At 38.7% G+C, this 27,971-nt stretch overlaps 2 protein-coding genes across 2 annotated transcripts; one reads left to right on the top strand and one right to left on the bottom strand.

The window, feature by feature from the left end:
- The first annotated feature begins 279 nt into the window (after nt 1-279).
- LOC116301687 (uncharacterized) lies at nt 280-25,555 on the top strand. The gene is made up of 25 exons (XM_089033291.1): nt 280-927; nt 1,107-1,170; nt 6,846-6,991; nt 7,550-7,604; nt 9,895-10,003; nt 11,125-11,252; nt 11,488-11,623; nt 11,764-11,838; nt 12,191-12,357; nt 12,646-13,795; nt 15,770-16,420; nt 16,802-17,938; nt 18,242-18,304; nt 18,632-19,009; nt 19,320-19,412; nt 19,944-20,009; nt 20,242-20,565; nt 21,058-21,144; nt 21,236-21,307; nt 21,551-21,970; nt 22,054-22,113; nt 22,434-22,784; nt 23,310-23,435; nt 23,982-24,049; nt 24,483-25,555. Exons 1-25 carry the CDS (start codon nt 923-925, stop codon nt 24,486-24,488), a joined length of 5,937 nt encoding a protein of 1,978 aa, XP_088889417.1. The 5' UTR covers nt 280-922; the 3' UTR covers nt 24,489-25,555.
- Nucleotides 25,556-25,666: 111 nt separating this feature from the next.
- On the bottom strand, nt 25,667-27,920 carry LOC116301450 (uncharacterized). The gene is given in 3 exon segments (XM_031710511.2): nt 25,667-26,981; nt 27,501-27,657; nt 27,659-27,920. Coding segments are annotated over 3 exon segments (570 nt in total). The 5' UTR covers nt 27,821-27,920; the 3' UTR covers nt 25,667-26,730.
- Nucleotides 27,921-27,971: the final 51 nt, after the last annotated feature.

Genomic DNA, 27,971 nt, shown 5'->3' with positions numbered 1-27,971 from the left:
ACGGGGTAGCTTTGGAATTTGAGATAAGTGAATGACATCACAAGGTAGTCAACTGATTTGTGAATTTTTAGAAGATGCCAAAAATTCTTCATCTTTGCTTAACTTATTACACTGTTTAACGGTCAAAAGCAGTATTCCTATATTGCGTTTTGACTGCAAATGTAGTGTAGCTAGCTGAGTGAGTGAAAAGGTTTTGATTTATCAAATTATCATAGAGAGATTAGTGAATTTTTCTTTTTTTTCTTTTTTCTTATTTCTCTCTTTTCGCGTTTTTTTTTTTTTTGTTGTCAAATTTGCAAAGACTATTCATCATCGATTATTTTTTCTTTTTCATCCTACATTCTATCCATTTGTTAGTGCAAATTTCCTAAAGGGTTATGTGTCTTTATGCTAAAGTTGAGCTGTTGAACGTTATCGTGTTTGTCAACCAGAATATTAACTTCACATTATAATTACTGTTATCACACATGCGAGTGTAACCCACACAAACAGAGGCTCTTAAGATATGTGCAAACAAACCCTAATCTATTGACTGATTCCCAAATAATAATGCATACTAGTTGCCGCAAAGCCCACACCTCGGTGTCCAAATGCAAATCTACTGAACCATGCCTCAATCATGATAATCGCACCTATCGAAACTCACGCCTAGAGAGATGGGTGTCGCCATTGCGGTATTTTTCAGGCCCATGTCTGTCATATTCAGCTGTCACCAATGAAAATTGATTCGCCTGACCTTTCGCAAGCCTGTTAGTCTGAGCGCACTTGGTAGGAAAGGTTATTTCAACGCGATAGTCAAACTAATAAAGTAGAGTAGCTGCGTGGACCGTCGTCTGGACATTCATTTTATTCCTAGCGCATTACAAGCTCCCTGGCTTAAGTTCCACCACGTTTGATCTGACCAGCACGGCGGCCGAAGAAAATGCGGTGAGTTTGTCTTCTTCCTTTAGATTCTTACTAAAATAGTTCACAACTTTTAGTGATACAATCAATTTCACGTGGAACTAACATAAAACTAAAGTACCTATTTCACTAAACCTTCGCCATTCTAAATTACTAAGGATTTTTTACAGAGCAAATAAATTGACTCTTAATTTTTATTTTAGGTTTTCGCCCGAGATAACCGTAGCATATTTTATCCTCCAAGCGCTATTGACATCGTATATTAAGGTATGTATACGACACTATGATGTATATAATGAATTTATGATCTGTTAGATTAATAATTGACATTTTAGGTGGAGTAAATTCTAATTAACTTTGCACTAAGTATAAAAGTAATGATATAGTTAAAATATGTTTACTTCGACGGACTCGAAATATTCGGGATTCGTTCCGTATAATTGCCGGTTTTCCCACTGTATATCAATGGCGTTTGTCTCAGCGTTGTTCTTACCTTAACAGTTGATCTGAATTGATATAAAGATTAGTGAATTCCAAGATTGCCCAGGTCAAAATAGATTACGTAAAAGATAGACAATGAAAATTTCTAGTGTCTGCCATTCATTCGTCTCTACAAAACTGGCCATTTTTTCTTGTGTTCGGTCATGACCTCGATATACAAACAAACGGAACCAAAATCAACAATACCAAACGCGGTTCATATTTTTGGCGCCAAAATCTCTTTCTTTAGCTTCGGTTCTTGAGTTATCGCTTTTTTTTATCTTTGATATTAATAAACTCGAAATTCGTTCGATAATTTGAAAGATCTAAGCCGAAATTGTTGAAAGAGAGCCGTTGCTACTTCGTGACATGTATAGTAACACAACTATAAGCTGTCGAAATTACAGTATAAGATTGAATTGAATTTGTAAACAGTTTTAACCTTTTCAACTTAGGTATTATTAAAAGTAAAAAAAAGTCTTTAGTTTATGTATAAATAAAGTTTATTTACTCGAGATTTTCATTCTTAGTCAAAACAATTCATAAAAGATCGTGCTGATAAAAGTGTCCTTTGATTTTAATCCTGTAAGTCAATGAAAATGGAATATAGGGATTCAAAAATCTGAAATCGATTGATATCAAACAATTTTCATCTGTTTTCTGGAATTATTTCAACAATTTAAAAAAAAATAAAAGTAAAGTAAAGTACATATATTTAAAGTCGGTAGTTCCTTCAGTTGAATTCAACTGCTATCAATGGAAGCCGACGGTGCGCACTTTACCCCCTCTCTCCATCAGTGCTCTGTTTTAAGGGTATTCGAAGCTGAAGCTACACGGATTATAGAAAAGTCGAACAGACGCGCATATCCTGAGGATCGAACGGTTGTTTTAGCTTCAATATTTTAAGGCTTATTACAGAAATAATATATAAAATAGAACATCACCCACATGAAAGGAAGAAAGAGAATGAGATAGACAGCGAAAAAAACGTTATCTACACTTTTCTATGTGATGAAGTTATATTCTAAGACTTTTCTACAAGGGGTTCTTGTAGGAGATGAATTCGTGGCGAGTGTTTGATATGATTTTTATTTTATAAGGTCTTGGATTTTCTGTGGTTTTTGATTGTTTCCTGGGTCAAGCCTTTATTCAAGGGTTGCCAAAATATCGAAGAATTTCCCCTGACATCTATGTTTCCCTGCTGCGAGTTTAAACGCGCTCGTCTATGCAAGATATTTCATTTTTTCTTTCGACGTACTATCTAAAACAACGATAACAACAAAAGTAGGATAGTGAAAGGATAAATTGAATGGAATCACTTAAATTATTCAAAATACGAAATCCGTTCATTGCACAAGAGTTTCCGCAGTTTTCAAGATTACATCTATCGGGCACACCGCCGCTTCACATAACTGACATTTCTCATATTGCAACACATGCTTTATTTTACTATACGTCACACTGGTCGATCCCTTCAAACATCACGCATTTTATTAGCGTTAATTCACCAAATTTCGCGCAACTTTGAGCGCATTTTACCTTGTAAAATCAACAACTTTTCTAAACTTGTATTTCAATTGTATACTGTGTAATTTCTTCACGCCTGCATTCTCTGGCAAGAAGATGGATTTTTGTGGTATTGCGCGACTTTTTTGGGGGCCACGTTCTTTCAACACAAAGCTGGAGATTTCCGGTAGAGAAGTCAGGAAATACTTTTGGATTCAAAACGAGATTTCACTGTCGCAATCTTAAAACACTAGATTTCTTTTCGTAAACTTTTATTTTGTTAGGACAAAATATATTCTTAGGAGAAATTAAGAAATATAGGTCTAAATAAGGTTTTCAGTGTGATTTGTGATCTTTGAGAAAAATCTTAATGCCAATCTGAGTACTATTTTCTCACATCAAATTGACCAACAGATGTGCCATACGAGCCCATTCATGTTGGTCGCCCACTAAGCTATGTCACGGGAAAGTGTGGTTGGTGCGCCCACTTTGTGGTAATTTTGGACTTTTTGGATGTAATGAAAATATGCTCGAACACTGGATCAACATAATCATATACCGGTACACCACTAGAGGCAAAATTTGCACAAGATTGGACGTAATGTTTTACGCATTTTAGACCACCTGTCGTTCTCTTGAACATGATGTCTTTCCTTACCAGTAACGCTTAAGAAAACATTTGAATTTGGTTATCAATTTTATTACTAAGTCATTTGAGATGGATGAAATGTTTTTCCCCCATTCGCAATGTTTTCCCATTTCAGACCACATGTCATTCCCTTGAACATGTTTTTTTCTTACCACGACGTTTAATATGATGGACGTAATGTTTTTACCATTCGTTATATTTTTCCTTAGACTGTTTCCATATGTAGGTGTTCTCGCTCTTTGGCTACGACTCGTAGAATCAGTCTTTGTGTTCAGTTCCCATTTCAGACCAAGTGTCATTCCCTTGAGCATGCTATCTTTCTCTACCGCTAGCACTGATTAAGAATCTTATTCACCAGATATTTTCTTCCCTCTTTGTTTGAACAGACGAACAGCCCATAAAAACAAAACGAAGAGGCGCCCCTCCCATCAGGTAACTTCGTATCTATACCACGAACTAGTCGATCTATTATCCATTGAAGCAAGATGTTTTGTCTCGAGTGCCTATATAGTACTATCAAGAAATCTGAGTAAGTCTAAGGATTTAATCGTCTCGCCCGATAGTATCAAGTTCTACTTTGCTTAAATCAAGGATCACTTTTGAGTCGAATTCTTTTCTTGTGATGTAATGTTCTGTTATAGATCATGCTATGTGCTCTGTTATTCAGAGGATTTTAAGCGCACGTCCTGTGGACAAGGTTTATTACGCGTGCCGTGATCTAGTAAAACTGCGAGCATAAAATGACACGCAGGTATTTCTTTTAAGTTTTACCAAGCTTGGCTTTACGAAGTTTTTTTAGGAGCAATTATAGAATACCCCGCAAATGATATGCAGGTGTCGGAACTCTGTGTAGAACGACGCATACAACGATGGAAGTCATGGTCATTTTAAAAGTATGTTCATATGATTTGCATCTACTGCGGAAATTCATTTCCCGATTCACGCACATTCTTCGAGTGAATAGAATATAAAAAATAGAATATAAGCAGCTACGAAAAAAAAAAAACGCTAGAAAGGATATTTAATAGTGACTAACTTATGCAAATCCAATTCCAACTACCTAACAGGATTCTTAAAGTACTCCACACAAAAATACATAACGCACTTTGATCGAAAAGCTATGCTTTGAGAGAGGAGAGGCTTATAGTTTGCAGATGTGCGTGTCCTTGTCATGAAGAATTGAAACACCTCTTGGCGTGCGCGCTTGATAGTGCTTTGCGGCGATGAACCTTCACCTCTTCACGCAAAATGCTACTGGACATGACGAATAGTTTTGTACAATGTACTTTTGTTAGTGTTCAGGAATGTTTTCGGGCGAAACTGAGACAAGACAGTGTCGTGACGAGAACAGTACCGTGTCCTGATATATCGTGACCATGTGCGTGACATTTCACAGTCATACAAAACCAGTCTACATTTACTTGGTTGTATCCATAAACGTTCGACAAGACTCAGACGATTTTTTCGCTAAGCGCTTTTTATCTACGTACTAATCAAATTATAAGGTTTAGTTTTTTTCCTGTCGTCAAAACAAAGTGTTAAAAAGCATGAAATATTTAAAAAGCTCAGACAATTTTTTCTCTCCTTTTTTGCCTTGTTTTTTTTTTCTTTTTGTAGACTTTCGTTTTATAACGGTTTGTTGAGGCTCTCGTTGTTTGACTTCGACACCACGGTAATGGCCTAATCGTGGGGTTGGGATTCGGAGGAGAAGGACCCAACCCAACGATTATTGAAGGCTGCAACGCAGGTAGTCTCCCCTCAGCCGTTTTTAGTGTCGTTGGGAGGTAGGGAGTGAGAAGAGGGGGCAGTCCATGAGACTACCACTGGAATAATTCTGATCTCCTTCGTTTCAATAACAACATTTTTCTAATAAACCTAATTACCTAATCTCATCCTTTTATTCTAAAGAATTGAAAACATATCTTTTTAGGCAAGCCTATTTTTAATCTTTAATTAAATTCTGAGATCGTAGTAACTGTGAGTTTTGGTAAATTCAGTTCATTTAGTGACGTCTATTTTGATTTTCTATCTGTAAATATAATAAATAGGACTACATGATTTTAGATATAGTTTTAGTATAGTTTGATTCTTAATGATTGTAAAGATTGTAAAGCGCAGTAGATCATATATTTTAATGAATTTTTGCGCTCTATGAGAAATAAAATTGTTATTATTATAATTAATTTTCTTTTATCTTTTTCCCCGACTGAATCTCTTCTTTTTACTCCTCGTTATTTTAATCCCACTCACACTGTTGACGGTTATTAGCTTTCAACGATATCTTCCTGATTGATTCATATCCCCCCCTCCCTTCCCCCCTCATTCTTCCCTATTGTTCTATAAGAGCATTAAGTAGAAAGACAACGCAACCCATCTTGTACATAGTATTGCAACAGTACTGGAACATACCACCAAACCCACATAGTAAATAACGTACCGAATTGATTAACCCTGGCGGGTTTACATTGTTTGTTTAGTCGTTCACAAAACGCGCAGTCAAAACCGCAATATTCGCTTAGCGTAATTAACGTTGAACTAGATACAATGGGCTTCGACTCATTGATAACATGCGGTTGAGATACTACGCAGGTAATGGCTGTGTACTCCAGTTTCTCACGCGAGATTTGAACATCTTGTTTTACGTTACCGTAGAGTGAAAAAGCATGCGTTATTGCACGGGATAATTACAAAAAAGGTTGATTCTCATCACGAAAAACATTACTTTTAGGACCGAGTACAATTTTTCTTGACGAACCGATTTTTTTGCGCAAATCTTCGCACGCGTTTGAGAATTTGAGATATATATCAATAACAGAGTGTTCTTCGAGTGAGGTTTTTTTAATCCATTTTAAGCCAATTAGTAAGAGTCGAGAATTATCCATGTAGTCTCAAGAGTGTTGTGACTAAAAAAGGAGTGAAGTTCAGCTTTCAGTTTAGCGAAAGTCAAAAATTTAATTGTAGTTTTAACAGTAATTCTTCCGATTTGTGAAAGTTTGGTTAATAATGACTTTCGTCTGTTTTAGTTTACTTTCATTCATTCATTCATTCATTCTTTCTTTCTTCCTTTCATTCATTCATTCATTCATTCTTTCTTCCTTTCTTTCTTCCTTCCTTCCTTCCTTCCTTCCTTCCTTCCTTTCTTTCTTTCTTTCTTTCTTTCTTTCCTTTTCATTCTCTCACTAATATTTTCATTCATTCATTTAGTTTCCCTTTCTCTTTTATGTTTGAGCAAGTCAAATAGCTCAAACCATTCCATTCCTTTCCAATTCAGAATCTGAAGCATTTTTTAATTCTTTCCTCAATTTAGGACGTCTCCGCCAAAAACGTTCCTGAGGTGAAGGCAGAAAAAGATGACCTCGATGGAATGGATTTTTTGTCAGAGTGGTCGGAATGGAGCCGTTGTTCTCGTACGTGTGGGACTGGAATTCAATTTAGAGGCAGAAGATGCAACAGGTATGTACAATAGCATCTAAAAACCTCTTTTTCCCTCCGCACCGCCTTCAACAACCCCTTCAGCCATACACAGGTTATCTCAAAAGTCAAAATCCTTGTTGAAAGATCATATTCATTGTCATCTCGTTCAAATGATATCCGGTCAGCAAACATTGATTTGAAAAGTCGGTTTCATATTTGGGCTACCTTTGTGAAGGTCGTGGCCATCTCATCGTCGTGGCTAGTAGTGATAGTTCCCTGAAATTCATTATTAATTTGTTTGAGAAATCCCTTTGAGAAATCCTCGAAATAATAAAAGCATGAGACCTTTGGACTCGTAACTTTGGACTAAAAAATTGAAGTTGAATAGGTTAAACCCCCCACTCCTTATTGCCAAATGCTTTGTACAGGAATACATGAACGTGAACCTGAACGTACAGCATTTACATTACCGTTGACAGTTTTATCCATGGCAATTTAACGAGTCTTCAAAGCTTTGAACTCGCACCCTTTTCCCGCCAGTTTTTTTGGTCATGCGCAGTTCATTACATCATTCAAACTGGAATTGTTTTCTTTCAGAGATAGAAGCCCTTGTCTTAGATATCCAAGACAGCACCGCACATGTAATAACCAGGTAAGAAATGAGATCAAAAAGTTCTCACAAATATTCACTTGAAAAGACTTAATGTTTGGACTACATGTGGGGACTTGTTTGCGCAGCCAGATACTCGGCTGTTCGTAACTTGGTTAAACGTAACTTGGAGATTAATAAACAGGTAAAAAATGAGATTAAAGAGTCCTGCAAACATTCACTTGAAAAGGTTTAATGTTTGACTCCTGTTGTGGACCTGTTTGCGCAGATACTGATCTAGCCTCCTTCGCAGCCGTTCTTAGCATTAGCTATAGGTCGTACTGGCATATTGCTGATATCAGGAATATTATACTCCCTTTAAAATAGCCTTAAACAGCTGAGACCTCTGATTTCCGAGCTAAGACGTTTTTATTTTCTATTATCGAGTGATTTTTGGAGGTAGTGTATGCAAATAAGATTGAGAATTGTCAACAATTGAAAATGCGAAGAATGCGTAAAGTCTTTCGGGTTAAGAGAAAGAGAGAGAAAGAGAGGGAAAGAGAGAAAGTGAGAGAAAAGCAGCGCTTATAAATAAATTTCAACCAAGTCCATTGTGATATCAACTTGGAAAAAATAAGTCAAATGTAGATTCTTGACGAAAACGGTTGAATTTGCACAACGGAATGGCATATCAATATGTGTTGTCGAGAATCTTTAACCACTTAAACCTGTCTTGTAGATAAAAACCTTTGACCTGTAGTAATGAATTGACATATCAGCCAATCACAGTATATTATATATCATCGTGCAACCATGCTTGGGATCTAGAACAACCGAAGACCAATCAAAATGCATGTTAAAATGAATTGGCATAACAGCCAATCACAGCCTATTATATTTAATCGTACGACCACGCCGGGGGTCAAGAAAAACTAAGGAAACTTGCGCTGATTCGCAGACCATCTTAATCAGAATTAAAGTCGGGCTGCACGCAGGCTATCTTCATAGGGCGTACGCTCAAGTCAAGAAGGGAGAATTTCCCACGGGTTTCGAGAGTAGATATTTGAGAGGTTAATAAGAAAGGTCAAATAAAACAATTTAGCTGAGGGCGAGACTTGCTCTGCCCTTTTAAATTAATTCCAGAACAATAGATGGACATTCATTGCGGTGCAAGGTGTGCGCAAGTGATTTTCTAGTCTCTGGAATATATCTTAGGCGCGGTGAAATAAAATAGACCTTCTTCGAGTTCCAAATTAATGCTGTGTTCCTTGATTACAGACTCATTTACTCAGGGTTAGCCTCGTATCAATGTAAAATATTCTCAAATACCAACAAATAGATAACTAGCTAAAAACTAGTGTGAGCTGCGTCGGTGTTTCTAATGAAACAGTTATGATAAAAGGGTAAATTTTACACCGTGAAAAGATGAAAAAACTTACTGACGTTTCGGACGCTAGTCCTTTGTCGGAGTAAAAATACCTACGGTAAAGTAAAGAATGCACAACTTCAACAATACGAACACTTTGAAATTCCACGGACCTTGACTGGAACACGTGAATATTCTACACAAAATTGAGGCTTACTCTGAGCAACACAGAACTCGATCTTGGAGTATTAATCAAACATTTGTAGTGGTGGATTATAAAGTTAGGGCGTCTCTTTTTGTCTTTTATTGGTTGCTATATATCCTTCCCCACTCCTCTTCCTGAGGAAATCGTACACTGCAATAGATGGTCTAGTGTCTAGAATCTCGAGTAATAATAATGAAAATTAAATGGAAATGTAAAAATTGGAATTTAGAAGTTTATCGAATTTTGCGGAGAGAGGAAAACCGAAGAAACCCAAAACAATTTAACCTTCAAAACGTAGGAGAAAGCCAACTCTCAAGCAAATCCACTCAATACTTCACCGAGAATGCGTCGTAATAGGGGACCAATACTTCATGCGAGATTACACTGAAATAACGTTATGTGGTTATAAGTCTATGTTCAAGATGTATGTGAGAGTATTATGATCGCTCGTTTGCGTTGGATTCGGCGCATGCGGAGCTCGGTGCAAAGGCTGGGTCTAACTAGAAAAATAAATTTATTTTAACATCTTGATATAATTCTTAATTATTTTACCACATATTTTTAGTGTTTAATTGTAATTTGTAAAGCGCCATTGGACAGAACTAATGGAAATGGCGCTTTATGAGAATAAAGTTATTATTATTATTATTATTATTATTATTATTATTATTATTATTATTATTATTATTATTATTATTATTATTATTATTAAACCAAAATGACTCAGAAAAAATATTTTTTTAAAAAATTTTTGTAATAAAATTTCTCATTTGATTTTGCAGCTTTGTCCCTTGAATTCTCCCAACTTTCGGGACGTTCAGTGTGCGAAGGAAAATGACAGAGAAGTGATGTTGAAGGGGAAAAAGGCTAAATGGAAATCTATAGAACGAGGTACGAATGAAATACTTAAAAACCACATCTGTGTATTCCTAGATAAATCAATAATCATGCAAATGATCTGGAAGGAAGAATTCTGATTGGTTGCGTAAAAAACCTTGACTTTGTGTTTATGTTTGAACTCATACAAGAAGTTTATACTCTTGAAAATTGTCCAAAAATTGGTTTGCTATAAACGCGCGTTCTAACTGGCTGCGCAGATATTTCGATTTCGTTGTAAAATAATTTCGAAAAGTTAAGAATCGAAATGCTGCAAATTAAACGCACAATCTGATTGCTTGCTCAAATTCCTCAAGTTTGCACTCTTCCTTTACCAAAAATATGAACCTTGAAATATTTTCAAATCGCCAAAAATAAAAAGAGAATTTATCTTGAGATTGAGTATTGAGTAGTGTAGTTCGTCTTGCAGTTATAATGTGATCTGTTAATTCCGCTAAGGTCAAGTCGCTACTCAAGGATGCTATTGCTGAGACTGGAAGTTTAAGTACCTTTGAGTCAATTAGAAGGTCGTTAAAATAGTTGTCTGAAACGAGAAAGGCTTTGCGTGGTTTTGGATTCTCGGCCGTCCATAAATTAGTCATTCATAACTGAAGAGCTTTTTTTGTTCCCGTCTCGTTAAAGCGCGACACACGGTGCAACATTTAGCGTGATTTTGCTGGAAATATTTTTGAAGTAGAATCGTTTCCTATTTCATCAACATGGCGTGTAACAAATTGCGTCGTCTGTCATGGCTCGACACATCGATTGCCTGTGACATTAGAGACCTTTAGCATCAGGTTTACCGCTAACTGCTAGGGACCAGGCCCAGCAATACGCCTGCAAACACGGAGAAACACAGCTCTTCCAGCGACAACTTCGTTTTGACGCCTTGCTAAATGTCGAAAGTGCGAAGGAAAACGCCTGACGTGTCGAACTGCAGTTTGAGATTTGCGGTACATAGCAAGAACGTGGTGCTAAAGGTCTCTATTGCACCCAACAACTTCAGAATTCTCTCTATCCTTTTCAGCAAAGAAAATTTCGAGCGAAAACCTGTCAATAAGTGAATGTTCATTAAAAAAAAACAGTAACCTGCGTGAAGATCGAATTTAACAATTGTATTTTTGTCTATTTTCCAGGGACCACTAAATGTATGTTATTCTGCTATCCTATTGGTCATCGCATAGCGTTCTATCTTGGCCGCGCGCAAGATGGTACCAAGTGTATAGACGAGCCGTATAGTGTCTGTGTCGCTGGCAAGTGCACGGTAATTTTGTGTTTTATTTTATAAACTCATTCTAAAGCTTTAAACTTTTTTTTAATAAAAAAGACATTGTTATCTGAAGATTATTGCAAGATCGATATCAGTACTAGTCTGTCTTGAACCCCTTTCCTGCATTAGGAATGCCTAAAAAGTGCCTAAAATTGGCATTGGCTTGACGTCCTAGATTCAGTAGTATGTGGTAGCCTTACTTTTGATGCAATTTTTACCTTGATTTTAGAGTGTTGGGTGCGACAGAGTCCTGGGTTCTCAGAAGATCTTTGATAGGTGTAAAGTATGTGGAGGCAATGGTTCTACTTGTAAGGCGTATTCAGGAATGATTGACCGCGAGCCAACAGCTGAAGAGAAAAAAGAAGGTATGTTTTTCTTCAAGTAAGACATGGATTTGTCTTAAAGCTTAGGGAATCAAGTTAGGCGTAGCTGTAGTTCACTAACTTATCCTGGTTTTTGCTTTAAAAATTGATAGCTTATGTCTCTATTCTCCTTCTGTTTTAAGGTTACATGAAGCTGTTCGTTATTCCAGAAGGTGCAACTACAATATTAATCAGTGAGGTTTCCCAGAACTACTTAGGTAAATTTATATTCAAAATGTAACTTCAAATTTGGTCGTGTTTACGTTGTTACTCGTAGCCAGTTTGAAAGTTTCAGTTATTAATGGCAGCCGCAAAATAATGACGCCGAGTGCAAAATACTTCTTCGACCCACAAAGTAAAAGCTGTTTGTATTCTTTTTTTTTTCTTTTGCGCGCGCGGGATAAAAAGACGAGCAATATATTTTCTACAATTTGAAATGCAATAATATTAATTGCACAACAAAATACATGATTTTGTACCACATATTTAGAGTTTGTAGGGAAGGATGCTAGAATCTTCCTAAATTTAAATTCCTTTTCTCATTATCATTTTTTTCCCATCCCCACCCAGCCATCAAGGGATCGTCCGGCGTGTTTGTATTTGGGGGTGACAAAAAGATGTCGGATCCAGGAACGTACCGAATAAACGCTACAGACTTCCAGTATTCTAAACTACCCAGTGAGAAATCTGAAGCGGTCATGATCATGGGACCGACGAAGGAGGACTTTTATGTTATGGTAAACCGTGTACATATGTACATGCTTAAATTTTTATCTATTCTTTAAAAACAACGTCTGAAACTCAGCTATGCCAAAAACAACTCTACTTAGATCAGCCCAGAGGTTGTTTCAGGGTTTGATCTGTGAGTTGGTCGTGCCTTACTATGATCAGCCCAGAGGTTGTTTCCGGGTTTGATCTGTGAGTTGGTCGTGCCTAACTGTGATCAGCTCAGAGGTTGTTTCAGGTGTGGATAAAATTTTAAGGAGAATTAAGAGGACTATTTTCTTGTGTTATCTTATTTTCAGGCTATATTGACTGATAAAGATAACCCCAAAGCCGACTATGAATACTGGTTACCCAAGAACAGACCAACCACGCCACCCAAGCCAGTATTTAAAGTGCATACTTTATCATCGAGTGCTAAACGTCGAGTCACGAGCAAGACAACGCCCCGTAAAATTATCTTTGACGAAAGCGATTTCTTGAAAGATCGCAAAACAGAACTATATTTTTCTTCATCGGAACGTCCACCTCGTACACAGCCTATGACAACTGCGGGTGACTTGGGCGAGTCATCTACAAGTACTCCTGAGCAACATATATCAACGGAATACCCAACTACATCAACATTTTCATCACCTCATACACAGCCTATGACAACTGCGGGTGACCTGGGTGAGTCTTCTCCAAGTACTCCTGAGCAACATATATCAACGGAATACCCAACTACATCAACATTTTCATCACCTCATACACAGCCTATGACAACTGCGGGTGACCTGGGTGAGTCATCTCCAAGTACTCCTGAACAGCATATATCAACGGAATACCCAACTACAACTGCATCTTTACTTTCATCACATCATACACAGCCTATGATAACTGCGGGTGACCTGGGTGAGTCATCTCCAAGTACTCCTGAGCAACATATATCAACGGAATACCCAACTACAACTGCATCTTTACTTTCATCACATCATACACAGCCTATGATAACTGCGGGTGACCTGGGTGAGTCATCTCCAAGTACTCCTGAGCAACATATATCAACGGAATACCCAACTACAACTACATCTTTACTTTCATCACCTCGTACACAGCCTATGACAACTGCAGGTGACCTAGGTGAGTCATCTCCAAGTACTGAGATACTGGAATACTCTACCATGCCACAAAACGAATCTACTGTCACTGATCCTTCAACTTCCGCGTCTCCGCAATCTACGGATACAAAACCTGTGACTACGAAGCCGTATTCTTCAGCAACGAGCTTTCAGACATCTCCAGGAACATCCACGTTTGAACATCCTATTGCAACACATGTGCCAGCTACTAACACGAGACCATTGATTCAGCGAATAACAGAAACAGTTTCCTCTGAGTATTCTGATAAGACCGGAAATTTTACTCCAGGAACAAGTGCTAACTCGTCTACGAACGGTGGCGAAGCTGAAGGTCAGATTAATAAAGTAGAAAGTCGTACACTTGATAATAGAACTGAATATTTACCAACTCAGCCTACTGTAACAGAGGACCAGAATGCAACAGTACAACCTACTGCAACAGAGAATAAGAATGCAACAGCACAACCTACTGCAACAGAGGACCAGAATGCAACAGTACAACCTACTGCAACAGAGAATAAGAATGCAACAGTACAACCTACTGCAACAGAGGACCAGAATGCAACAGTACAACCTACTGCAACAGAGAATAAGAATGCAACAGCACAGCCTACTGCAACAGAGGACCAGAATGCAACAGTACAACCTACTGCAACAGAGAATAAGAATGCAACAGTACAACCTACTGCAACAGAGAATAAGAATGCAACAGTACAACCTACAGCAACAGAGAATAAGAATGCAACAGTACAACCTACAGCAACAGAGGACCAGAATGCAACAGTACAACCTACTGCAATAGAGGACCAGAATGCAACAGCACAGCCTACTGCAACAGAGGACCAGAATGCAACAGTACAACCTACTGCAACAGAGAATAAGAATGCAACAGTACAACCTACAGCAACAGAGGACCAGAATGCAACAGTACAACCTACAGCAACAGAGAACCAGAATGCAACAGTACAACCTACAGCAACAGAGGACCAGAATGCTACAGTACAACCTACAACAACAAAGAACCAGAATGCAACAGTACAACCTACAGCAACAGAGGAACAGAATGCAACAGTACAACCTACAGCAACAGAGAATCAAAATGCAACAGTACAACCTACAGCAACAGAGGACCAGAATGCAACAGTACAACCTACTGCAACAGAGAATAAGAATGCAACAGTACAACCTACAGCAACAGAGGACCAGAATGCAACAGCAAACCAGAATGCAACAGTACAACCTACAGCAACAGAGGACCAGAATGCAACAGCACAACCTACAGCAACAGAGAACCAGAATGCAACAGTACAACCTACAGCAACAGAGGACCAGAATGCAACAGCACAACCTACGGCAACAGAGAACCAGAATGCAACAGTACACCCTACAGCAACAGAGGACCAGAATGCAACAGTACAACCTACAGCAACAGAGAACCAGAATGCAACAGTACAACCTACAGCAACAGAGGACCAGAATGCAACAGTACAACCTACAGCAACAGAGAACCAGAATGCAACAGTACAACCTACAGCAACAGAGAACCAGAATGCAACAGTACAACCTACAGCAACAGAGGACCAGAATGCAACAGTACAACCTACAGCAACAGAGGACCAGAATGCAACAGCACAACCTACAGCAACAGAGGACCAGAATGCAACAGTACAACCTACAGCAACAGAGGACCAGAATGCAACAGTACAACCTACAGCAACAGAGGACCAGAATGCAACAGCACAACCTACTGTAGCTGAGGACGAGAATGCAACAGCACAACCTACAGCAACAGAGGACCAGAATGCAACAGCACAACCTACAGCAACAGAGGACCAGAATGCAACAGTACAACCTACAGCAACAGAGGACCAGAATAAAACAGTACAACCTACAGCAACAGAGGACCAGAATGCAACAGCACAACCTACAGCAACAGAGGACCAGAATATAACAGTACAACCTACTGCAACAGAGGACCAGAATATAACAGCACAACCTACAGCAACAGAGGACCAGAATATAACAGTACAACCTACAGCAACAGAAGACCAGAATGCAACAGTACAACCTACAGCAACAGAGGACCAGAATATAACAGTACAACCTACAGCAACAGAGGACCAGAATGCAACAGCACAACCTACGGCAACAGAGGACCAGAATATAACAGTACAACCTACAGCAATTGAAGTACAAAATACTACATCACTCTATATCATGACAGCGCATATTAACACAACCAGTTCCACTACCACAAGAAGAGTGAACATAGCTTTTGAAAAAGTTGCTCATCTTAATTTTACAGAGCAATCGAACAGAACTATAGAGCTAAATAATGCTACGCAAAAGGCAACAACGACCGCAGCCATGGAAATTACTGTGGCTGATATAACTACAACAGAACAGCCTACTACGATTATCGAGCAAACTGCTGCTGACAAACAATTTATCGATTCTGGGAACTATTCTTCCAAAGAGCAGCCCACGACCGAAGAGAGCTTGACAACTAAGCAGGAGATAAACTATAATGGTACTGGTTTGCCTACTAACCCTAGAGTAACCAACAGCACAGTGTCACCCACACTTGAAGGAACAGATAAATTGGGCAATCGCACATCAGAGTACATGACTTGGAGTCATTGGACACCTTGTTCTCGTACCTGTGGCTTGGGTTTCAAAGTTCGTGCAAGGCTCTGCAAACATAGCAACGAAAGTGTTTGTTCTAGGAATGAGACGCAGGTTGCTCTATGTACCATCAGACAGTGCGAGAAGATAGTCCCATCGTGGTCACCATGGAGACCTTGGACTGAGTGTAGCTCACAGTGTGGAATAGGACTGCGAATAAGAGTTCGCTCATGTCGTAATTCCAAAGTTATGACGCTGATTAGGACTAGTTGTCCTGGTCGAAGATATGATATAGAGATTTGTAGGTCGTTTGCAAATTGTTCATCGAGAGGTGAGTCCATTGTATACCTCTTTGGTCTCGTTTGCACAAATATATGGTGATCCTAATGCTATATAGGGAACTCTTTTGTTTTCGCCTTTGGGAAAGATAACAAAAGACTTTTCTGGGATGCTTAAACTTTTTTAACTTCATGTAAATAAATTATTTTTAACGAATTCGCTTGCTAATTGAGTGACCATGGAATAAAGGTTCCAAACCGAGGTTGGAGTTGATAAATTACAGTAAATGTATGAACAGACCAAGTCCGACTCGGCTCGAAGCTATTGTTCCTTGGTCACTCAAGGCGAATTCGGGAACGGTCTAAAATTTTTTAAAATACTTCCTTTCTTTCTTCCAACCCTTATTTCTTCTTCTTGTTTTTTTCCTGTACAGTAAACATGGTGAAGCAAAGCAATGCATTCATCACTGTTGCAAAATCCACAATGAAGACTCCATCGACGTCTTCCTTCCAGGAAAAGCCTTGCCAGACACCCTCATTGATCAGCTCTGCAACTCCAAAGGCATCGCTCTCTTATACTAGAGCAACAGCTAGCAGAGCTGTATCTCAGAGTGCTATGAGCAATCATTTAGTTGTGGATGACATAAACACGAAAACTATATCGAAGATGGTTTTGCCTGTGACGGCTAAGATGTCTTCTCCGACGTCCTCCTTAACTACGGGAGGAATTTTTTCAGAGAGAGGGGAAAATGATGTGTTGGTCACTCGTGGTATGAGTTTCTCTACACCGGTAGAAACCTTCATAAGAATGACACCGTCAACAACACTAACGGCATCAACTGCAGTACCATCTATAACACAATCGCCATTCACATCACTGTCATCAACAGCATTTTCATTATCATTATCAACTTCATCATCATCAACAGGATTTTTAGCATCATCATCATCATCATCTTCATCGTCGTCACTATCACCATCAACTTTACCATCATCAACAGCATTTTCATCATCTTCATCATCACAATCATTTTTATCATCGTCGTCACCATTAGCATCAGCATCATCATCAACTTCAAAACCATCACCCTCAACATCACTACCGTCAATACCAACATCAGCATCAGCATCAACGTTCTCGTCACTGTCACCATCACCTTCATCACCTTCTTCATCATCATCATCATCATTACCAACATCATCATCCATAATGTCACAGCCAGTGTCCTGCGTATCTTGTGTTTATGCTGCCACAAAATCATCAACACATTCTATGGCATCTTCTGATCACCCATTACCAACAAGAAGTTATCAGATGACATCTCTTGAACCATCTTTATCAACAACAGTCATACAAACCCCAAAACTGTCAACCTCTTCTCCTTCAATGCAAGACACAATCAAAACCCCTTCAGTTCAAAAACCAAGGACTTCTAGTTCTTTTGGAGGTCGTTTTGAAGCAGTTACCATGTCTAAAGTTTATACAAGTAATATGACATCCATTGAACCCAGTAGAACAAGTGTTGTTACAACGCAGGAATCTTCCACAAGAATCGTTCAAGGTCACTCAAGTAAGTGAATTAATCTGCTTTTTTATTCCTCCTGATATTTGTTTAGTTCTCATCAGAGATTATTGTCTCGGAATCTTCGCAGAAGAAAACGTTGGGAAGAACCTGGAAAACCTTTAAGATCAGAAGACAACCAGTAACCAACTCCTCTCCGATTTATTATATTTCTGAGTAGCCTGAATTTTGAGAACAAACTAACTAAAGTAATAAACGAAGGAGGTTGCTAAAGCTCCCCCACATATATATTATTCCTTTAATATGACCTTGAATTTTTAAAGTATTTTTTTTTTGATTTTTTAATTGCAGATAGTTGTTCACGATGTCGCACGTCTGAAAAGAAGCAAAAACTCTTCTGTAAAGGCGACTATGGTACGTTTTAGTCCTTCAATACCCCACATTAGTTGTTTTCCGGAAGCGGTAAAAGTATTACCTTTTAATAGCTAACAATGCGTATTACTTAATAAGAGAATATTGCAAGGGCGGATCCAGGGGAGGGGTGCAGGGGGTGCGCACCCCTCCCTGGTTCCACTTTGTGCCCCTACTTCGAAAATAACCAATACTGTTTTTTGCCTTTGATTCTAAGGGGTGCACCCCTCCCTGGGTTAATTTTGTGCGCAGCATCCCTACCTGAACAAAATCCTGGATCCTCCCCTGTATTGTACCTTAAGTGGTGTCTGATAATTTATTTATGAACAGCAATCCATGTGCAAGTGAGGAATGGCTCCACAACTTCAAACAACAAAACAGTGTACCATCTACTTGTCCAAAACATATACAAGAGTAATCTCCCACTATCAAGGGACCTCTTCATTCGCGTCACAGGAGTCCAATGTCCATGTCCTTGGCTACAAACTGGTAAAGAATATCTAGTAATAGGACGCGCACGACGAACCCAGAAGGGATACTCTAAAATTATCATTAATCGACGCAGTTTCGTTGAGGAGTGGAGTGGAAGTGTTAATTCTGAAGTAGAAGTACTCAGAAACCGTTGTGTTGCACTTGGTTTTAATGTGTCCTCTTCGTACCTGAAGACTGTCAACCTGAAGCGTACAAATAACGGAGAAAACAATTCAAGTAAGTCTTTGTTCATTCGGGGACCGTCACACGTTTACGCCGGGAATGAAATACCAAAGAAGAGTAGAATTCACCATTTTAGTAAAAGTGGGCTGCAAATTTGATAAATTTTCGTGAGGTTAATTAGATAAATGAACGCTCATCATGAGTCTTTCCTGTACATAGCTCAGTGGTTAGAGCATCAGACCTGTATCTGGAAGGTCATGGGCTCGATCCTATCAGGGACTCTGATTTTTTCTAAATTCCCTTCAGCTAGAGACAAATGATAAATTATTGCTATAATTAACTGGACATTTGCCGAATATTCTAGGTGTTGCTGAGGGACCATCAGTTATTCCAACGACAGGTAAACCTAGTACCTCTATGTCAACGTTACCAACTACCATTATCAACAAGTATTCAGGTAAAGAACGTGTCACATTGTCTTGTGAAGAAATAGAAAACGCGCGCGCGTGCTGTGTGCAGTTATAAAGCACGCGGGGGTTGGCAGAACACAAGAGAAGTGATAGGAGAAGCACGACGCGTAGCGGAGTGCTTCTTGACACTTTTCGAGTAATCTGCCAATCCCCAAGTAACAGCAAGCACAGCAAGCAAGTTTTTTATTTCTTTTATAAAATACAAATTACACGAATGATGAAACTGAAAGTGCGCGCGCGTGCAGTGTGCTCTCATAAGGCACGCGCTCCCAACCAATCAGAACGCGAGATTTAGAGCAGTTATTTTATGATAGTGACTGTCCTTACCCTGTGAGCACGATTATTGTTATTCCCCTCTGCATACGGCTGAGCGGCAGGCTGGTCCCCCGACCTAAAGCACAGAACGGAAGACCACTGCTAGTAGGGCACTGTCGCTAAGTACAAAGTGGCCTTGAAATTATCTCTTTTTCTCTGTCTGTTTTGTGACGATTTATCTTTTTTCTCTCTTTTGATTGTAGATTGTCCTCCATGTATTCTATCGGTCAACAGCAGTATAGGAGCTATCTATTGCACAAGTGAATATGGTAAGATATCATATTAATATTGGTACGAATATGCATAGTTTTAAATGCTAGTCGTGCAATAATTAGATAATCAAGGGTGATAATCAATTTCGCCTTAGGGGGTCCTGGGTTCAATTCCCTGTACTCGGCACTCGTTATGTCTCTCTCTTGATTCAAGGGGTTTTCACCGGGTACCATTTTAGAGAAGAAATACGCTACTCATACTAATTCTACTGCATATTTTTACTGTTAGCCATCCGTGCTCGAATCACTAAATACCGCAAGGCAACCAACCGCACAATGTTCTACGCTCATCTCATTACGACCTACAAAACCACGAGTAAACTGCCTATCGAAGTCTTAATCAGAGTACCGGGTGAGAAATGCCCTTGTCCTCGGCTAGTGCCTGGCGTGGAATACCTAATGATTGGCAAGACCAAGCTAACTCTGAATGGTAAAAGGAGGTTGACTTTGAGCGTGGAGAGTTTTTATGCCAAATGGCGGGATGAGTTTGAGAAGGAGATTGATATCACGAAAACAAGATGTGGGCTTCCTTTGGTGACTTCCCAACCTGATGGTAAGGCCAAAGCAACTCATCTTACAAAGATTAATCTTTTTTAATTTTAATCTGTATAAAAGTCTTATTCAAAAAATGGTTGGCGGTGAATAGCCTTCGCCCTCTCACACGTAAATAAGATTATTAATGAACTTTATTCATAGAGGATACTAACCTTTGACCACAGTACTTGACGACAGATAAACTCGTGGTCCTCTTTCAACGTCTCTAGTTAATTAGGGACGGGACAGCCATGACGTGGTCATCCGTGCCACAAGAAGGTCTAAGCATTTGCAGAGTAATTACAAAGGCAGCGCCTTCTCCTCAGTTATTTTAAGACCCTGAGTGTTGGTCCGGCCGAGGCTTGAACGCGTAGACCATTCTATAACTAACAAAATCCAATTATTTTAAAATCTAAAAATTATTTGCTAATCTCACATGCATCAGACTTATTTTTCTTTAGATTATTTTATAGAGTAATTAACGCAGTTCTATTTTGTAATCGTTTGACAGATAATTCAACGGTCGCCTCTCATCAAAGTACAACCATCGCACCAACAGTGAATCCAACCATCATGCCTACCACAGCTCAAAATAACAGTAAGCAGGCACACACTTCTTGGTATTTGTTGTTTCTTTTATTTATATATTTTTTGTGGTTTTAAAACTTTGCCGTGATTTTCATTTCAAGGCTCGTGCCCTTCATGTGACCAGTCGACAGTCGCTCAAAACCAACAGAAAAGATTCTGTAAAAACGAAAATGGTAAGTAAATAGAAAAGTTGAATGTACAACGGATCGCGTGAAGGGTGGGGTGGGGTGGGGTGGAGTCAATACACGCTTTTCGCGGGGAGGGGCAGGGATGGGTGTACGACGTAAGGGAGGCGAATGGTGACAGTTCGGTGAATTGGCAAAGGTTATTCTCTTACTAATGATACAAGCCCCATTGGCCATTCTTACAAGTCATTAAATATTGTACTCCTTACACTTCTCTCTTTCTCCGTCCAGTTTTCCGTGGTCGTGTTAGTAAGAGTATCCCCACAGCAACCAACCGCACCCTCTACTACATCACCATGGTAGCATCCTTCAAGACTAACTTCGAAATGCCCGACAAGATTGTTGCTCGACTGTCTGATAACAGCTGTCAGTGTTCGCACTTGACGGTCGATAAAGACTATTTAATTATGGGTCAAGTGAAGCTGAATAAGAAAGGGAAAGGGAGAGTTGTTCTTACGAAGAAAAGTTTCGTTCAAGACTGGAACCCAGATTTTATCCAAAAGATTGACCAATTGAAAGCGAAATGTGGGCTTCCTGTAGTGAATAATAAAAGTGGCCCAAGTACTGAACCAAGTGGAACGCCCTTGGGAAAAACTCCTACACCCAGTAAAGCAGTAAAACCAACTACGGTTGCTAAAGTTACAAGAAACGGTACGATATGCTGGCTTGAACTTCCTGCAGCAGCCAAATTTAGAGAGTTTCCTTATGTTTTATTTCCTTGTTTTTTATTGCAGAAGCGTGTCCACCGTGCCGCGTCTCAGCCAATATTCACGATTTCTGCTCTAATGATTATGGTAAGTTGAAAAAACCGCACAGCTCTTTATCCAAGTCGTGAAAATCGAAGGTCGACTTCTATTGTGGTTTGGATACCTGTGTGAAAAGAGGGAGCTTAAACTAACATATAGAAATTTTTTCAACGGGGATGGATTTAGAGGTGGGCCTACGGTCTTGAAGGTGTTGAAGGTTTTCTCTCAGGGACGAAGTTTTTCTGCCCCATCCTTTCTTTGAATCCTTTCATCCGCTCCTGTAAAATACTTCCCTCCCAAAAGAAATTGCGAATATTTCTTTGAGGTTTGCCCTCTCTTTTAAAATGCTCTCTGCACTTACTTTTTAGTGTTTCGCGGGCGAGTACTTAAGGGATACCGTACGTCCGCTAACCGGACAGTCTACCATGTCAGTTTAACAACTTCATACAAGAGCTTGGCGAACCTAACTTCAGTTATTCTTGTCCGCATACCTGGAGTGTCATGCCCCTGTCCTCACCTCCAGGTCGGAGTGCAATACGTCTTCATGGGATGGGTGAGAGTCAAGAGGAAGAGCGTCTCAACAATTGCGCTTAATCCGAAGAATTTTGCGCAAAAGTGGGATGAAGGCTTTGAAGAGGAGCTGTCTTCAATCCGCAGCTCCTGTAAGAAGTCGTTAGTCGTTGACGGTCCCTTGGTGCAGTCGGTATCTGCCAAAAAAGGTAAAGTCGGATAAATTTATAAGCGCGCAGTTTTGGGTATCAATCCTCTTTTATCCCCCTCATTTTTACAAATCATAAGTATAACTTTCTGATTGGTAGAATATCGTGCAATATAAGAGCACACAGCACGCGCGTTTGCGTTTTGAATTTAGATAAATGAAAATCTTGCTGGTTGTTCTATATTCAGTCGTAAAACATTTCGGATTTGCAAAATATGGGGGGGGGGGGGGGGGGATATGGGGGGGGGGGGTCGCGTGGATGATATGGATGCTCTATATAGAGGATGTAGAAGGGGTCCAATCTTGTGTGTCATGGGCCAGAGACTTCTCCAAAAATGGATCACTTTGATTTGATTATTTGAGAAGTCACCGAATATCGTTGGATATTCAACAAGGACTTATAACAGTTATTATATAATTCTACTTTAAACAAGACGTCAAGGCTAGAGTTGCACAATGACTATCATTAATATAAATTCAGTCATCTTGCAAGTAATCTCATAAGTAATTTTTGCAATCATTGCAGATAAAACATTGCCAACTACAGGCATCATGCCCCAGTCCTCCACAGCTAGTGTTACGACTAGCACTATTAGGACTACTACTCAAGCTCCTCTGCCTACTGCTAGTATAAACCTCACTGGTACTATAGGTAAGGCAGAGTCCTAAAAGGAAGAGAATTAGCGGAACATTATACGAGCTACTCCATTCTAATTCTCCAGAAAGTAATTGGGATACCTGTTTTGGAAAACATAGCCCAAGGAGCCCAAAGAGATTGCTGTGGAGCAGCCTATTATGAGAATTACTGTGCGGACACACTAACCGGGACCTCTTGAATTAAACTGACCAATCAGATGACAGTAAACTCAGACAGAGATTGAACTGATAACATGCGTTAGCCAATCAGATTATCACGTTCTCACGATCTCATTATATCGATGTGCTATCTGATTGGCTGGTTAAAAATATTGAACTAAATGTTCGCAATATGATTGGTTAATGATACTAGTTTATCAAAATGGTCCTGGTTGGAGCATCCACACAGTATACGTAACTCTCATTTATATTGACTGTGTTCCGTATTAGGCTCCGCATGAGACCAAAAACTGGAGGAATAGCAGTTACATAGATCTTTAGATCTCTAGATCTTCATTCATCCTTGATTTCCTTCTCAGCTCTCTGTTCTTTTTTATCACAGAAAAGAGATGTGCACCTATTGTCAGACATCTAGGAAAAGAAATCGATTGTACTGCGCAAGTGATTATGGTAAGCCCCACCCAGGAATGTAGCGAGGTCTTGATCATAGGGAGGAGGGGCAGTGTACAACTTTTCCCACCCATACACACACATATGCCTTTCATCTTTAGAGTTTCTCACCATATCTACAGGATTCAGTAAAACTTTTGGGGGGGGTGGGGAAGGTTGTTTGTCCCTTGCTACGCCACTGGCTCCACCATCTCTAACTCTCCTTATCTATCAGAACTGTATCCATCCTTAAAGGTCACCAAGAAAAACACACAACCATTCTACTCATACGTCAAGTTTGGGAATCTAACCCAGGTTATCTCCTATGATTATTGCCTATTACCTTTGGCACTCATTTTTAAAAAAATAGTGCATATATTGCCTATGACAAAGAAATCCCCCTGCAGTCCTTAGCAACCCATAAAATAGATCTTAAAGTTTTTATTATTTTCAGTTGTAACTGTGGAGATCGAGAAGAAAGAACACAATCCAGTGACCCAGAACACCAAGTACTTTGCTGCAGTAAAATACACATTTAAACAGAAAGATCCCTTGGAACTGATGGTCATTCTATGGGTTCTTAACAACGACTGTAACTGCCCAAACCTTCAGCTAAACCACTCTTATGTCGTCATGGTGAACAGCGACTTTGGAGAGAATGGAATAGAAAGACTGGTGATGTCTGAACGATCATTCATTAAAAAATGGACCAAGGGGTTGCAAAGAAGAATATCAAAACTTAGGAATACTTGTAATACTGATCATAAAGGAAGGTACTAATATTGCCTGTTGCAAATTGCCAGATCATGAAAACGAGGGGCAAAAAAGGGTTGAAAGGGAATAAGGAATCTACCACCCAACCCCACATAAAACATAGAATATACTTATGATGTAAAATTTCAGTTCTTATCATTTAAGGATTATTAGATTACACTAATTAACAAGGGGTACTCAAAACATTGGTAGTAACACAAGGAACGAAATGTTCACATAGCAGAGATGTATATTCTCTCATCAATCCAAACCTTTGCTGTTTTGTTTGTGATGCCAAGATGACAGTGTATGGGTAGGAATGCAATTACAGCTTATCAAATGTTATCTGGTATGGTAAAACAGGGCTCAAACTTAACCTTTTTCTAAACTGGAAATCATTTGAATATCTGTATCTTAATGGAAAAATTGGTCAAATCTTGGAAGCATTTAATTGAAAATGTTTCCTATTAGTATATATATTTTTTCAACTAGCAAAGTCAAGAAAAGTTAAACACTTTGCTAGTTGATAGTACTTATTATTTTGAGCTCTGGTAAAAGGCTGTTACCTTATAATTACCAAGATAATAGCTAGTGAAAGGGTAGCAATAACATCAACTCTTGACTGTTATCCACCGTTATCTGGTATTATATGGTGAAAGGGTAGTTGCCATAGCAAGATAACAGAAGAAGGGTAGGAATGGCATCAAATGTTATCTGGTATTTGAAACTTACACTCCAATAAAATAACAGTAGCAGAATAAGAATATATAGCTAAATGCATGTAAATAAATATGGTTAACATGAAATATTTGTGTTTCTTTCAGTTAAACAAAGTTGTAAATAATTATTGTAAATTGAAATGTGTCTTTAACAGAACTAGAATAGTACTCTGTGTATTGTTTATTCTTAAATAGGGTCAATATAACATGGAATGCCTGTATATATATGCTTAATTATATTGACCAAGAATGTACTTGGTGCAAACATTTAATAAAGTAAAATAACATAACATTATATTGCTTATTTTATTATTATTTTTATTAATAAATCTGTGAAATATTTAAAAAAAATCATCTCACTGGCTTGAAGGTGCAAATATTCATTATTGAATAAAAAACTACTTTGGTTACTGAACCTACGTCTATAAAATTTTGGCAGTGTAAATTATGCTATGTATATTTGTAAATCATTTGGTTTAAATTTAATACATGCAACTGGCTCTAAAGTGGCTATGAATACAAATTGTTCTCGAGATATATTATTTATATATTCAAGGATCATTTGGTGGTGATATTGTACATTCAAATTTAATTTCCATGGACTTGAGCACAGCAATTGATGGGTTTTAGGTGGCATTATATTTGTATTTACAAATGTCTGAGGATGCAGGATAAAAAAGTAGCTAGTTTTGACACTCAACATACAAATGAAAAAACCTGTAGATGTATTATATATACCATGGTATAATTTTTGTTATACCACAGACAGGATATATAGCTCTAACAGTTAACTTTGATGCTATCTATATTAAATAATGCGATCAACCAGGGAATAATGTGTTAGAAGGTTTGCAACTGTACTAACGTATCAGATGCTAGTCCATCAGAGTGAAAGATAAAGGACTGACATCCAAAATGTCAGTACAGTTACAAACTTTTTTACACAATGTTTAAGCTTCCTTCTTATTCAGTTTTGTATTCAATAAACCAATGCAGTCCCAACTACTGCAGTAAGCACTAGTCATTATCATTTTAAAATGTGATCATTTGAAGTCAAGATTCATATGATACAGAAGAAGTCATCAATTAAGTATTAAACAATATATTGACCTGGCAAAGAAAAATGGTTAGCTAATATTGTAAGAATTTACTCAATTCCTTAAATATTGTAGTTATCATCAACATATCACAATCTGGACTCAATCTTTTATACACACGTCAAGAGACTCTTTATACAACTTCATTGTCATCCTCATTATTCAAGAGTCCATACTTCTGTCGAATGGCATCAGATCTCTTTTGTCGATCAGCTCGCCTCTGTGCGCTACGTTCACTAGCTTCTTCCCTCCTCCTTCTGATCCTTGTTTCCTCACGATCTTCTTTGTTGCCTCTGCTTCGGCAACAGCAACAGTAGATGCAGCAACCAAGGGTGAGGAGTATAAAACCACAAAGTGACGGTATAACGATTATGAGAACATATCCTAAACGTGAAAAACAAACTAGCATTAATAAAAACACAAGTAAAATGTGAAGAATGACCACCTATTAACGTTTAGAACTTTCGTTCTCACTTTAGGTCACGTGCTGTAGCCAATTTAAGATTCCTGCATCACGTGACAATGAGTTAGTAATACACATATTGTCCATGACGTGCAGTCTAAAATCAGTAGCAATTCCCGTCCGTAAAACCCACTGTTTCATGGTATCAACGGACATCACTCCATATCTCAATAATAAAGTAACAACTTGATAAGAAAATGATCGATCTTTATCAATTTATGATGAAATCAGCGGGTTTTTTTGTTGAAATGTAGCATGGGCTTAGGTCTATACACACTTGCAGCCAAAAAAAACATTTAAGAAAGAGTTGCTTCCTAAAAAGGGAATATGATGGGAACTATTCTGAGACTATTTTATTCTATATATTCCATAACGTATAAAGATTTTTTCTTTCGGTATATTATAGGAAGACCCTTTGAAGTCGAAAATTATAATCCTACCTGGGACCAAGCACTGCTTCCAGTACCATTTATTCCCCTTACAATCGCGAGGGATGATCTTGCTGGTCGGATAGTCTTTACAACTAGAATCGGAACTACACCAATAACACTTTTTATCATCCGTGCAGGAACCACACGAGGAGTTCCTCTGCTCACACGTCATTGATTGGTTTGGTAGTTGCTGGCGTACTGGTCGAAGTCGAAGTATTACTTGTTTTTGGGGCAACTGTAGTCGACGCCTTTTGTGCTGAAGCTCCTAAAAAAATCCCCAAAACCACCAGAGATACAAATAGAAACGATGTGTAATTTTTTATGGCCATCGTGTACAGAAATCCACTGAAAATCTATATCTTGTTGTAACCTGTACTATATTTTGCAATGTTGTTTTGATCAAACGTTCGAAAATGCAATACGCATGAAATCGCTACAGCGCATAATCTTAGTAACACTCCGCTGTTCATTATTTCGGCT

This window comes from Actinia tenebrosa, unplaced genomic scaffold, assembly GCF_029948245.1.
Source record: "Actinia tenebrosa isolate PJP-AT-01 unplaced genomic scaffold, QUT_ActTen_1.0 PGA_scaffold0__85_contigs__length_37466705, whole genome shotgun sequence".
Classification (NCBI taxonomy): domain Eukaryota; kingdom Metazoa; phylum Cnidaria; class Anthozoa; order Actiniaria; family Actiniidae; genus Actinia; species Actinia tenebrosa.
The sequence above is the reverse complement of the archived record's forward strand: the minus strand, read 5'-3'. Positions and strand labels throughout refer to the sequence as shown.